The sequence below is a fragment of the Pelodiscus sinensis genome, chromosome 7 (genome assembly GCF_052426305.1).
Source record: "Pelodiscus sinensis isolate ZL-2025 chromosome 7, ASM5242630v1, whole genome shotgun sequence".
Lineage (NCBI taxonomy): Eukaryota > Metazoa > Chordata > Testudines > Trionychidae > Pelodiscus > Pelodiscus sinensis.
The window spans coordinates 76,908,090-76,922,333 of record NC_143058.1 but is presented as its reverse complement, the minus strand read 5'-3'; the positions used below and the strand labels follow the sequence as shown (position 1 = coordinate 76,922,333).

The window sequence follows — 14,244 nt, the reverse complement described above, 5'->3', positions numbered from 1 at the left end:
TGTTGTTTTGACTTTGAAAGAATGCAATAGTAGGGTGGACATGAGTTTCTCCGGAAAAGTACTGCAGTGTAGGCCTAGCCTGAGGGAGATTAGAATACTGAATGTGCTGGAATGGTAAAAAGGAGCAGAAACCTATAGTGACAAGGGAGGCGTAGCAGCACCACCTCTCGCATGGAGACAGCAAAGCAGCTGGAGCACTGCTCTCTCTGCTTCCCTCAAGCGAAGGGTAGTCACACATGCTGCAAATATGCTGTGGAACCACGAGTTAATTTCCATTTTAGTGATGGAAAAATCCAGACTGTGGTGTCCTGTTATGGAATTCTAATATACTGGCCCATCATTAAACAATGAGGATGGAGGGAGGGGGGGAAGCTTAGCACTTCACATCTGTTCTCGGTTGAGGGCAGAATCTGACCCAGGAATTTAACAAAGATTAAAACTTAAAAAACAACAGCACTTTAAAGACTAATAAAACATGTAGCTGGTATCATGAGCTTTCATGGGTACAACCCACTTCTTCAGATGACTGGAGTATTAGAAGTCCAGATCCCACCTCATGCTAGATCTAGGGCCTACCCTGGAGTGAAGAGAACTGGCTTTCAAGCTGGCTCTCCTCAGTACTCTTTGCTTGCAACCAGAGACAAAGAGGAGTGGGGGAGATCTATTAGGGATGTAACTGAGTAGTCAATTACTCAGAAGATCTTAGTTTAATTCAGTTTTCATTTTTTATTCTGCAGTTCACTTCACAGGCAAAGAAATGTTTGAGCTGTAATTGAGCTAGATTATTCAGTTATTTGGAATCAAACAGAGGGACCATAGGCGTTCAGGTACTTTTATTCCCGATGTAGCATGGTTTAGATCTTGTTGAAAGCAGCTACATCCATGGACTGTACATAATCTTCAAAGGCTGTTATTCTCTCTTCCAACATATCTGTACCAACTTTGTCATCTTCAACTACACACTGAATTTGAAGCTTCTTAATACCGTAGCCAACTGGAAGCAACTTTGCTATCAAAGAAAGAAATATATGCTAATTAGGAGTCAATTATCCAAATACGCTGTTCACCAGAGCATCACTTTAAGCATAATGAAGTGCCAGTTAGACAATACAAAACACTGAATTGCATAAAGTACATGGCAAAAAACAGTACATTACTCCCTATGCATATCACCTAATCAACGACTTGATCATACTTTTACAAAGATGTGTTTGCTGTTGATAGACCCTAGATACTGGGTGAAGATTAGGAAGCTGACCAAGAGATACACCCACTCCTCTCCACCAAGTCACTCCACCCCACAACTAAGCAGAGATGTAAAAAAGTAGTCAACTACTTGTATTCCAACCCCTGCTGCCTCTATTAGAGGCAAGAGGGTGCAGAGGTGTGAAGGAAAGGAAGAGCTGGGACAGTGCCGGACTGAGCCATACTTGCGCCCTGGCCAATGGGTGTGTGGTGCATGTGTGGCCCTGCCTCTGGGCGCGTAGCGCCTGATTGATAAGGTAAGGAGTGCATCTGCCTCCTCCCAGGATTCCCCCCCCCCCCCCACGGGAAGCCAGCACGTGCCTCCTCCAGGCCAGACTCCTCTCCTCCTCCCCCACTGCCCACAGCGGGGCCAAACACCCGCAGGAGCCTGCCCCAGGGCCAAACCCCACTCCCACAGTGAGGTCAGGCCCAGCAAACCCCCCCCCCCCCTGCAGTGGGGCCAACCCCTGGGGGCAGGTGCCCCCGGGGCCAAGCCCCCCCTCCCACAGCATGGCTTGGCCCCCTCCCCTCCCGCAGCGCAGCCAACACCTGCAGGTGCCTGCCCCAGGGCCAAACCCCCTTCCTGCCTCATGGCCAAACCCCGGGTCTGACTCTGGCTTCCACGGCACAGGGAAATCCCTGTGTTCAACTCACCCCTCCCAGGGAAACCACCGGACTCCTCTTCTGGAGCCGATGCCTCCTCCGCCAGCAAGTGACAGCTGCGGGAGGGGAGCAGCCTGCACACTTCCGGAGCCCCCGGAAGTGACGCAGGCTTCACCCAGGACTTCACCCAGAACTCGTGAAGTCATTCTGCCGCTCTACTCTGCACTAGTTAGGCCTCAGCTGGAGTACTGTGTCCAGTTCTGGGTGCCACATTTCAAGAAAGATGTGGAGAAATTGGAAAGGGTACAGAGAAGAGCGACAAGAATGATTAAAGGTCTAGAGAACATGACCTATGAAGCCAGGCTTCATGAACTGGGCTTGTTTAGTTTGGAAAAAAGAAGATTAAGGGGGGACATGATAGCGGTTTTCAAATATCTAAAAGGGTGTCACAAGGAGGAAGGAGAAAATTTGTTCCTCTTGGTTTCTGAGGACAGGACAAGGAGTATTGGGCTTAAAGTGCAGCAGGGGAGGTTTAGATTGGACATTAGGAAAAAATTCCTAACTGTTAGGGTGGTCAAATATTGGAATAAATTGCCAAGGGAGGTGGTGGAATCTCCCTCTCTGGAGATATTTAAGAACAGGTTAGATAGACATCTGTCAGGGATGGTGTAGGTGGAGCTTGGTCCTGCCTTGAGGGCGGGGGGCTGGACTCGATGACCTCTTGAGGTCCCTTTCAGTCCTATTATTCTATGATTCCATCCACCCCGCGGGAAGCCGGCACTACACTAGAGGTAGGTGGTGGGGCTTCTCAGGGGTGGGGGTGCCCAAACACCTCGCGATCGACCGGTTGGTGATCACAGCTTTAGGGCAAGGGGAAGGAAAGGGGACGCAGAGGCACAGGCGGGGAACTGAAGCAGTCCCCACTCATGCTGGGTCCTGACTGCTGCACTTCTGCCTTAAATGTACAGGCAGCTGTTATTACATTTCAAAGGCAGAGCTACAGCAGGGACAGCAAGCACTTCTCTCCTGTTATTGACTAGTAAATAGAAATTCCATCAACTATTTGATTGGCTGACACTAAAATTTAACACCCCTACAACTGCGCTCTGATATCTAAAAGTCCAGGGATGGAATAACTAAAGATAGGTTCATCATATACCAATAGTTAATCTGTACTAGTTCTACATACCATGAAGTTATGCTTACAATATCTTTGCATGCAACTTTTTTTTTTAAACTATTGCACTACCATCCCCTTGCTCAAGTAGTTTCTCCTACTTACAAGATCCCCAGACTAAGCCATCTGCCTGAATGCTTCGGACACATTCCTCCAATTTGGCCATATCTGTCTCATCATCCCAGGGTTTCACATCCAGTAAGATGGATGATTTGGCAATGAGAGCTGGTTCTAAGGGAGAAAAGAGAAAGCAACATGACATAAGAATAAATAAGGTATCCCAGGTATTTCTCAATCTAAGGCATTTTATAAAAGTTATTGTAAACATGCAGCAGGAAAAGAATAGTCAAAACAGACGAATAAAACTTTATGTATTTGTCAACACAGAGGGATTTACTCCTTCCAATCATATATCCAGTTAGTATAATACTAAGTCACATGTACTTCCAAAAAGTCATCTTATCAAGCCAAACTTATTTAGAAACTTGCATCAAATCCAAGTTCTCTTGTCTGTTACAGAGAAAGTCCTTTTCAGCTGACCCAAAAAGGACATGATACAGTAACAGTTTATTTCCCACAGATGGAATACTGCAACTGTTACATTTCAGAACAGTTCCAGACCAGTAGCTGTGGGTTCCTATATTTAAAATGACAAGGCTGCCATCTGAAAATAATATCCGCTGGTTTTTAATCTTCTCCTTACTTTAGACATTAAGATAGAGACTTTAATGAGACTAAACTTTGCATTTTTAGCTTTACAAGCAAATCCCAAACTAAAGTCACATCTCATTGACAAACATCGTTTCAAGTGCGCATGGAATAAAAGTGCTTTAACAGTGAAAAACTTTCAAGTATACTTGATCAAAGCAAACCATCTACTCCAGCTAATAATCTGGAAAATTCTTATTTCAATTTTCGATGCATACTTAAACCAAGTGCATAAAACAGGCTATTAAAGCTACCAAACATACTTTTGGATTTCTTAGATTCATACTGAGCAAGACGCTCTTCTCTCAGTCTCTTTGATTCTTCACTTTCCTGAAAAAGAAAAAACAGATTCACACCAAGGCAAAGACAGACACACTTTATCCACTAATAAAATTAGACTGGCTTTTGGTCAGGTAAAAACAAATCATCACAAGATCAGCCGAAAGATGGTGATTTGGTTTTATTCATCATGTTACCAGTCAGACAGACACTTCATACAAACTTGCTCTAGCAAGTTTACAAAACTCCTACCACCTTTGTGACAAAGATTAAGCGTAGTTTGTAATGCATAACAGCGGAGTCACATTCATGCCTATTACAATAAATTGCTCTTCTCTACCCAATTAGCTATTTACCTCCTCACATGTTCTTTCCTGTTAAGCATTCAAAGTCAAATGAATTTCAGGGCCGTGATATACACCAGAAATGTACTATTTCAATTTAATTATGATATTTTAAATACAAAAAGAAGAAAACTAATGAGAACCTAAAATCACAAGTCTATTTCTAAAAGAATAATCTCTTCAGTACTGGAGACAACAACAAAAGCTACCGAGTCAAAGACTCATTTAATTGCACATCCAGTAATTTGATCTATGCCATCAAATGCCAGCGATGCCCCACTGCACTATATTTTTTTATATCTATCAATGGACACACACACACACACACACACACACACACCCACCCCCCACCCACCCCCCAATGGACACAAATCAGATATATGTAAAGGAAATACAGAAACCTGTAGGACAACACTTCAATCTACCTAAACACTCTTTAAAAGCTCTCCAGGTGGCTGTCTTGTCACAAACTAATTCTACAAGCCAAATACACAGAGGCGTTGGAATTACAATACATCCACAAATTCAATTCTCACACTGATAACCTCCTCAATCGAGATAAGCAATGGCTTGGACATTATTCAGCCTAACATTCAATCTGATTAGCTTCTATGATGAGGTAACTGGCTCTGTAGATATGGGAAAGTCACTGGATGTGATAAATGGTTACCAAGTCAGTACCCTGACATACACGGGGCGTTTCGCCTGACTGCCCAACGCTCGGTCCTTGCCTGGAAGCCTCGCACATGCTCCAGATCAATTAATACCTTGATTTTAGCAAGGCTTTTGATATGGTCTCCCACAATATTCTTGCCAGCAAGTTAAGGGAACGTGGATTGGACAAATGGATGGTACAATGGATAGAAAGCTAGCTGGAAGGTTGGGCCCAGCAGGTAGTGATCAATGGCTTGATGTCAGGATGGTGCTAGTGGAGTGCCCCAAGGTTCAGTTCTGGGACCATTTTTGTTCAACATCTTTATTAGTGACCTGGATGAAGAGATGGATTGCACCCTCAGCAAGTTTGCAGATGACACTAAGCTCTAGGGGGAGAGGCAGATACGCTGGAGGGCAGAGATAGGGTCCAGAATGACTTAGACAAATTGGAGGATTGGGCCACAAGAAATCTGATGAGGTTCAACAAGGACAAGTGTAGAGTCCTGCACTTGGGATGGAAGAATCCAAAGCATTGGTACAGGCTGGAGGGGACCAACTGGCTAAGTAGCAGTTTTGCAAAAAAAGGACCAGGGGATTACAGTGGATGAGAAGCTGGATATAAGTCAATGGTGTGCCCATGTAGCCAAGAAGGCTAATGGCATATTAGGTTGCATTAAGAGGAACGTTGCCAGTAGATCCAGAGATGTGATTATTCCTCTTTATTCGGCTCTGGTGAGGCCACATCTGGAATACTGTGTCCAGTTCTGGGCCCCTAATTACAGAAAGGATCTGGATGCATTGGAGAGGGTCCAGCGGAGGGCAACTAAATGATTAGGGGGTTGGAGCACATGACTTACAAGGAAAGACTGAGGGAGTTGGGTCTGTTTAGTCTGCAAAAGAGAAGAGTGAGGGGGGATTTGATAGGAGCCTTCAACTTCCTGAAGGGAGGTTCCAAAGAGGCTGGAGAAAGGCTGTTCATAGTAGTGATGGATGGCAGAACAAGGAGCAATGGTCTCAAGTTGCGGTGGGGAGAGGTCCAGGTTGGATATTAGGAAAAACTATTTCACTAGGAGGGTGGTGAAGCACTGGAATGGGTTACCTAGGGAAGTAGGGGGAGTCTTTATCCCTAGAGGTGTTTAAGTCTCGGCTTGACAAAGCCCTGGCTAGGTTGATTTAATTGGGATTGGTCCTGCCTTGGGCGGGGGGCTGGACTTGATGGCCTTCTGAGGTCTCTATGAATGAAGGTGCCAACAGCTCTGTGTGTATTTTCTGGTGTTGGTACCCTTCCTATCTAATTGCTATCCTATGATTCTTGTCTGCTGCTTTTAACTACACCTAAAGATTGGGCTTATAGGTTACCAGTTCTGCCTACTTTTTTCCCCCTTTGATATTTTCATACCCTCTGCTCTGTGTCTCCTAGCCCCTTCCTCCCCCTCTTCCCCCCATTCATTTTAGGTCTGGGCATCGTAAACTCATAATTCCAGTCATCTGAAGAAGTGGGCTGTGGCCACGAAAGCGCATGATACCATCTACATGTTTTGTTAGTCTATAAAGTGCTACCAGACCATTTGTTGCTTAAGATTAGCCAGTACCTCCTCATCCTCTGATCCGAAGAGATCAATGTCATCATCATCTTTGCTATCTGTGGCTGCAGCTGTAGCGTCTTCAACATCAGCAGGACCATATTTCCCCAAAGCTTTCTTTACTCCTGGCAAACTAAAACAAGTGGCAAAATATTACACTCCTAATCTCACACACAAAGATTTAAGATCAATGAACCTCCAGTAATGATTATTTGTGATAGCAATCAAGTATACTACAATTTCAAAAGTGAGAGAAGCCAGAACAGTCCCAAAAGTGCACTCAACATAATTAAATTGACAATTATAATGGTGAATCCCGCATGCATAGGCAGCTAAATGGCATACTACTTTTGCTCTTGCTAGCAGAATTTCCGACAATATAGCACCTAACAGCAACCACTTGTCTGGAATTTTGTTCATGGGTGATTTGGTAAGTTTTGCTTTTTACAACATGCAGAAAAGAGACAATAGATCAGAGAAAGATTAGTGGTTCTTGAAAATTAACACTATATTGCATCATTAAATAAATCTTCCACTTTCCACCCAAATGATTTCTTGAAAACCTTTGTTTTCAGTGGAGGATCAATTAGTGGCTCAGTAGGTACAGTGATGAGTAAGGCTAGTTTTGTAACCAGGTAATTAATTGATTTTGGTGTTTTAGCTATGGAGTTGTTTGAGAATGAGCTTTTTTAGTGCCTAACATCAACACAACCTGGCTTGTGTTGTTTTAGAACGAATGGAACCTGTTAGGAACTAAATACAGGAAGCCCCAACTCTGAACACATTTTCCTATAGAAAGCTATAAAATGGTTTTAGGTTCCCAGGCTATCCCACAAAAACCTACTTAACCCATAATATAGCTGAAATACTATATTCACAAAATATACTAGTAATCCATATCTGCACTGTGTGCAGATTTTTTCCATCCATGTGTAGTATTTTATGTGCACTGAGGCATGTGCAAATCTACACCAACAAACAGATGCTCTGCTAATCAGCTCAGCATCATTTGAATTTCTCCTAAGCAGACACCCAACCGCACAGGAAACAATGCTAGTAATTAAACAATCAGAATAATAGAATTGACCAAGAAATAGTTTATTTAACCTTAATGCTGATGTTTATGGAAAGGCAGATTTAATTAGAGGATGAGGAAGATGGAAATTCTGAAGGGGACTTCTGGACATCCTCCACCCATCTCACCTCAGGGGTTGCACCCAAAGCTGGAGGACTCTGGAGCAGGGAGAGCCACACAGCCAACAGGAGAGAAGTGGTGCCTTGAAAGGAAAACTGTCACTTCTATAGCCACTGATTGCATGGCCACCTACTGTGCCTCCAGTGCTGTCCCATGTCCACACCACACACACCTCTTGCTTACTTCCACAGCTGCAAATGGGCATTTGCTTTTGTTTGTAATTGAGTCTGGACTTCAGAAGTGCAAACAGCTCCCTCTATTGCTTGAAAATATATATATTTCAGCCTTTCTACTGCCTCCTCCTTTAGCTACCTCAGTGTATTTAACTATGACTTTCTTTGCACCTTCATTATTCTGAAAGTATCTACCGAAGACAAAATGATGTTATCTTAAGCTTTTATGTCTATTTGCATTTTATTAGATTGCTATTTCTGATAAACTGCAGTGACAGAACACTAGCCTCCATGATTATGTTCCTCTATATTAACCTGTACTTTGAATTTTGCTAGACTGGTACTAGTTAGATGTTGTCAGAATTTGTAGCGAGATTAATGAAATAAGCTTATAACTTTTGTCCAGTTTCAAGACAAACCATCACAAGTGGTATACAGTTAGCAGAAGCATCAAAAAAGCCAAAGGTCAGGAGACTGAACAATTCAACTCTACAGGAGGCTCCCCCAAAACAGGGTTGAAGCACAATGGTGAGGCAGTGTGGAAAGTGCACACACTGAAGCTGCCTATGGTGTACCTTTTCTAGAGAGGACTTCAGTCTCCATGGCTGTCAATACGGCAACTTTCATGAGCACTAAATTCACTAAAAGAGAAAAGAATACATTTGCTTTCACATTTCCAGGTGCTTCTGCAGGTCACTATTTAATTTACTTTAAGATTTCAGGATGATCATGTGAATGAAAGGTCTCCCAACATGAGAGTGGGTAATTTTGTTTGCTAGAATTCCTATTTCAAGACACATGGGGCGGGGAGTGAGAAGCTGGTGTACATATTGTAGGGGGAATCTGTACTGGGCCATGATCCGGTCGGGGTATAAGCGTCACCTATTTACCATTGTGGGCTCAGCTGTGTGCTGGGCCAGGAACAGCCCGTGGGTTCAAAGTCCCTGTCTACAGAACTGCTGGCTACAAGCCCATGGAGACACGATGACGCTCGGCGATTAGCCCCTCACGTATCAGTGAGCGCTCCGCGGGAGCCGCTGGAGGTACCTGGCCTTTTGCCGCTCATAGGACTGGATGTGCTTGTACCAGCGCAGCGCGTGGAACAGGTCAGCCGGGGGTGGCGCGGACAAGGCCTCGAAAACCGCCACGTCCGCCTGCGAGGGCACGTGCCTGCAGAAAACACGAGTCAGCGCCGATCCCAGGCACGACACGCTGCGCAACAGACGCCGCAGGCTTCCCGCCCGCCCCGGGGCGCAGGGAACCCGCCAGGCGGCTCGTGCGTCACCGCCCTGGGCCCAACGGACTCAACCGCTGGTGGGGGGGGGGGGGCGAGCGCGCGCAGGCCACGCGGCACGAGGCCGACCTGCAGGCCACGCGCCAGACCCCAGCAGGCCGGGCTCGCGGGGGAGGGGCCGTTCTGCGGCAGCCGCCTCACGGCTCCGCGCGCCGCTCACCCCTCGATGTAGCTTTTGTCAGCGAGGAAGTCGTTGAGGAGCCGGAGGCCGGCAGAGGAGCGGAGGTCCCCGAAGCCCATGGCGGCGAGAGTACCGTCGTCGTCACAGCCCTCAGACGCAAGACCCAACCGGCACCCACCGCAGAAAGAGAGAGAAGCAGCCCTCCGCTCCCGTTTTATAGAGAGTGCGTGGTATCCCTCCGCCGCACGGGCCTCTGACGTGACATTATCCCTCCGCGGGAACGCACCTGGAAATAATCCCCCGCCACACCACTTAGCACAGGAGCAGGGCGGATGGGGAGGGACACTCGGAGGACGGAGATAGCGAACGGCTAATAATGAGGATGTTCGGGGGGTTCCGCCTCGGCTACAACGCGAAGATTTTCGAAAATCACCAGAACTGAGCGGGGGACTGACGGAAGTTACCGATCAGCGGCACTGGTGACGGAAATGGCCGAAGGAGCCTTCGGGGAGTAACGGAAGTTGCCGAGGCCCCTACTGACGGAAATGGCCGAAGGAGCCTTCGGGGAGTGACGGAAGTTGCCGAGGCCCCTACTGACGGAAATGGCCGATGGAATCTCCGGGGAGTGACGGAAGTTGCCGAGGCCCCTACTGACGGAAATGGCCGATGGAATCTCCGGGGAGTGACGGAAGTTGCCGAAGCGGCCGCCATATTAGCGGGGCGAGAGCGCTCAGGCGCAGCGTCTGCCTTCAGAAGACCGAATAGGTGCGGCGGGGGCGGCCGGCTCCTCCAGCGCACGGAGGTAACGGGGCCCGGGGCCTTGCTGCGGCGCTGGGCGGGGTCAGCCGCTCCCTGCCGCGGCGGGTTCGTTGCTTTCCGCCTGTCCCGGGGTGCCCTTGACCGGCGCGGGGGCGCGCGCGTCCCCCTGTGCCCCGCCCCGCCCGGCAGCGGCGGCCCGGGTCTCCCTGGCTGGGGGAGCCCGGGTGCCCTGAGGCGGGGCCCGGCCCTAGGGCCTGGGGCGTTCGCAGGCCTGCCCAGGCCGCTCGCTCGCTGTCGGTGCTGCGGGCTCCGGGGCCCGCGCTGCGGCACGTACTGGGGCAGTGCCCCGGTGGCACAGGCCGGCGTGCGCCTGCTTCCTTCAAACCCGCCAGCGCCCCAGCAGCCCTGCGTTCGCACCGTTCGTAACTCTCCATTGGTAACAGCCTTCTTCAGGTGGCACAGGCGGACACTTGCAGGGGCAGGGCGTGTACAAGATGTAACTCCTGCAGCCCTACATTCGCACCCGTTCGTAACTCTCCATTCAGTACAAACCCGCCAGTGCCCCAGCAGCCTGCAGCCCTGCATTCGCACCCGTTCGTAACTCTCCATTGGTAACAGCCTTCTTCAGGTGGCACAGGCGGACACTTGCAGGGGCAGGGCGTGTACAAGATGTAACTCCTGCAGCCCTACATTCGCACCCGTTCGTAACTCTCCATTCAGTACAAACCCGCCAGTGCCCCAGCAGCCTGCAGCCCTGCATTCGCACCCGTTCGTAACTCTCCATTGGTAACAGCCTTCTTCAGGTGGCACAGGCGGACACTTGCAGGGGCAGGGCGTGTACAAGATGTAACTCCTGCAGCCAGTTGGTTGGCAGAGACTCAGGAGGTCCAGGCCAGCCCCCGCCCAAAGCAGGACCAGTCCCAGCTAACTCACCCCAGCCAGTGGTCCAGATGCAGCCCTGTTAGTCTGGTGCAGCTGAAACAAAAACCAGGACTGTGCTGCACTTTAAAGACTAACAAGATGGTTTAATAGGTGATGAGCCAGACCCTGGTCTGAGGAAGTGGGTCTGGCCCACGAAAGCTCATCACCTATTAAACCATCTTGTTAGTCTTTAAAGTGCAGCACAGTCCTGTTTTTTATCCCAGCCAGGGCTTTGTCAAGCTGGGACTCGAAAACCTTTAGGATGCAGATTCTGCCACCTCCCTAGGTAACCCATTCCAGTACTTCACCACTCTCCTAGTGAAATTGTTTTTCCTAATATCCAACCTAGACCTCCCCCACTGTAACTTGAGACCATTGCTCCTCTATCTGCCACTACTGAGAACAGCCTCTCTCCATCCTCTTTGGAACCCTCCACCCCCCTTCAGGTAGTTGGAAGCTGCTATCAAATTCCCCCTCACTCTTCTCTAAATAAGCCCTGATCCTTCAGCATCTCCTCATAATCATTTTTGTTGTCCTCTTCTGGACTCTCTGCAATGTGTCCACATCCTTTCTGCATTGGGGGAGGGGGCATTACAGAATTGGATGCTCATGCTGATTCTAGAAGCCACTCGTGCTGCGACTCTGCATTTTAAATGTAGGCTCTTACTATATTTAAAATGCAGAGGGTGCAGTGTCCTGGACCAGCGTGAGCTGGGACTGCTCGGTTTGGGCTCATGCTAAGCCCCTGTTCGTGGCATTCCCCACTCTATCCATTTCCCTGCTCCCCCCCACTCCCACCCCGTCCCCAGTTTTTAAGCTGGCTTCCCCCCAACACCACTCCTGCATCCACTTCCCTGTCTCCTCCCCTCCCCTCCCCCTTGCTGCCTACACCAAGCCCGGGCCACCAGAGTTGCTGTGAACAGCTGGCTTCAGCTGTGACATTTGCCTGCTGTGTGGCAACTGCTAGAGCTGAAGCCTGCTGTTTGCAGTGGCTCTGATGCCCGGGGCTTTTGGCAGACCAGTAATAATGAATATGCAAATCAAATGTTACTGGTCTGCCAAAAGTTTGTGAATGGGTTTGCTAGTCCATGGTATAAAAAAGGTTGGGAACCACTGGTTTAGATGCTTTTCTCAAATGATCAAAGAAAGAAGTTTGGCATCCTCCATCCTCATGGAAAAAAATACAAGGTTCAAAATGGATTGAAGCACCAATTGGCATGGTCATGTCTTTCTAGGATCAACCACAGTTTGGTCTTGAGACAAACATGACCATCCACAGATTGTTGGTTTGAGTACTGAGTCATTAAATACACTCTTTTTAATCCGTTTAAATCAGCAAGCAGGAGATCTTGATTTAAATCCATCAGTTTTAATCTAATTCTGTATTTTATTTTTTAGTTGATTCTCACTGTCTGGTGACTGTTAAAACATGCTGATTTGCAACTCAGTATAGCCTTTATACTAAATTTGGTGCTGCTTTTTGTTAACCAGCAGAATATGCTATATCTATAAATTTTTTGCTTAAGAGGTTAAATGGCTTAACGTGTGTGTGTGTGTGTGTGTGTGTGTGTGTGTGTGTGTGTGTGTGTGTTTTTCTTTCTTTCTTCTATTTGAATCAAGCTCTGTTTGGATGGAAATTCAAGATCTACACAAAAACCGCCTTTTAATATTGTTTAAGAAAAAGTTTATCAAAACCATGTTTTTAACAAAAGAACTGTTATCTGAGGCTATGGCTACACTACAAAGAAAAGTCGGAAAAAGATATGCAAATTGCAAAATGTACTTTGCGTATCTTTTTTCACTTTTCTTTCGAAAGAGGCTTTTCCGAAATTTGGTGTGTCTACACGATGCCATTTTCAGAAAAACCTTCTCTTTCGAGCCATCCCTTCTTCCTCATGAAACAAGGTTTGCAGGTATGGCAAAAGAACACGTCTGCTTTTTTGGAAACTTTTCCAAAAAAGCAGATGCATTCCTTAGATGTGGCATAGCTTTTCTGGGATATCTCTGGTATCCCGGAAAAGAGCTGCAGTTTAGATATAGCCAAAAGTTAATGAAGTGAACTGATTGTTGCTGATCACCATTTCCTATTTAGAACTAGTAGATCTCATTCTCATTTAGTATTTATTCATAGACTGGAAGAGGAAAGCAACAGGCAAGCTTGTTTTCTTAACTTTGAGTATACTAGTCATTGAACTGAACTAGTTGAACAAACCGAAATAAAACATGTATTCTTTCTCTGCCTGAAAAGGCGGCACTGTAGTCGAAAGCTGGGGTAGCACATCAACAAACTCTGGTTCCTGATACTTAGCCAGCAATTTCCTCCTGTTCTGTTGTTTGGCTGATTTCAAACTTAGTACAAGTGTACTGATTAGTATTTTTTATTGATTTTTAGCAGTTAAGCACTAATATAGATGTTAACTTCAAATTTGATTTTAAAATATATTTTTTTTAAAATATGCTTTTATTTAAATATTCAAATTTATTGATGTTTATCTATCCATCCCCATAGAAATATCAGGAAAGATCGTAACTGCTCAAATTTAATGCACTAACTTCCCCTGTATTAATTTTCAGCGCCATGCTGCGACTACCTGCTGTCCGCAGGGCCTTAGTTGGTGTCACTCAGTCCACAAAAGGATGTGGTGAGTCTGCCTGCATTTTATACACAAGTGCATGAGAAGCCTTTCCGTACTTATACAATGTGGTACCATGCATGTAAAAAATGTTTATTGAGGTTGTTATAAAATCCAGAGGAAATTGTATATAGCCCTCTTTTTGCTAGTGGTGTTCAGATTGTATTAGCTATTAGTTACCTGTATTTATAAAACAATTATAAGCACCATCACAGACCATGGAAGCATTTATGTAGCCTGAAATTAAGTGTTAAATACTGTGAAACATCATGCAATAAACCGCTTATAATATGGCACCCATTATTATTAAGATTAACTTGACAATAAAATCCTCAACCTGCATGATTTCCAAATGCATGGAAGGAAAAACAATTGGTATGGTTGAAAGGAAACAGAAAGTCAAGCTTTACCCGAGCCCAGAGAGAAGTGAATTCCACAACCAAGGGGCCTTATGGAGAATGCCCTGTCTGTGGCTTCCTGCCATTTAATGCCACTCTGAATCATCTGAAAGAAGAATGTCTTGATTGTGATTGGTACTAATGTCCTTTAAAATGT

General features: G+C 46.4%; 2 protein-coding genes and 2 non-coding genes across 4 annotated transcripts in view; 1 reads left to right on the top strand and 3 right to left on the bottom strand.

Annotated features, from left to right (window-relative positions):
- Positions 1-706: 706 nt before the first annotated feature.
- EEF1B2 (eukaryotic translation elongation factor 1 beta 2) lies at positions 707-9,576 on the bottom strand. The gene is made up of 6 exons (XM_075934353.2): positions 9,416-9,576; positions 9,009-9,131; positions 6,603-6,726; positions 3,997-4,063; positions 3,131-3,256; positions 707-1,009 (listed from the first exon to the last, which is right to left on the bottom strand). The coding sequence occupies exons 1-6, from the start codon at positions 9,493-9,495 to the stop codon at positions 855-857; spliced, it is 675 nt and encodes a 224-aa protein (XP_075790468.1). The 5' UTR covers positions 9,496-9,576; the 3' UTR covers positions 707-854.
- Positions 3,530-3,660, bottom strand: LOC112546804 (small nucleolar RNA SNORA41). Its single transcript, XR_003090518.1, has one exon. It is a non-coding gene; the product is annotated as a small nucleolar RNA SNORA41 (small nucleolar RNA).
- Positions 4,136-4,212, bottom strand: LOC112546803 (small nucleolar RNA SNORD51). The gene has a single exon (XR_003090517.1). It is a non-coding gene; the product is annotated as a small nucleolar RNA SNORD51 (small nucleolar RNA).
- A 180-nt stretch (positions 9,577-9,756) lies between the features above and the next one.
- NDUFS1 (NADH:ubiquinone oxidoreductase core subunit S1) overlaps positions 9,757-14,244 on the top strand; it is a 35,441-nt gene continuing 30,953 nt past the window's right edge. The window contains exons 1-2 of the mRNA XM_075934347.2: positions 9,757-10,178; positions 13,631-13,698. Coding sequence (XP_075790462.2) covers positions 13,635-13,698 — 64 coding nt within the window. The 5' untranslated portion in view covers positions 9,757-10,178; positions 13,631-13,634. The remainder of the gene's footprint in view (positions 10,179-13,630; positions 13,699-14,244) is intronic.

What these genes read in the sequence shown, in the direction of transcription:
- EEF1B2 (XM_075934353.2), bottom strand. Translation starts at nt 9,495, where the DNA reads ATGGGCTTCGGGGACCTCCGCTCCTCTGCCGGCCTCCGGCTCCTCAAC. An exon ending in TCGGATCAGAGGATGAGGAG is followed by an intron (nt 4,064 to 6,602) that starts GTACTGGCTAAT and finishes TTTCTTTTTCAG; the next exon opens with GAAAGTGAAGAATCAAAGAG. An exon ending in TGAATCTAAGAAATCCAAAA is followed by an intron (nt 3,257 to 3,996) that starts GTATGTTTGGTA and finishes TTTCTCCCTTAG; the next exon opens with AACCAGCTCTCATTGCCAAA.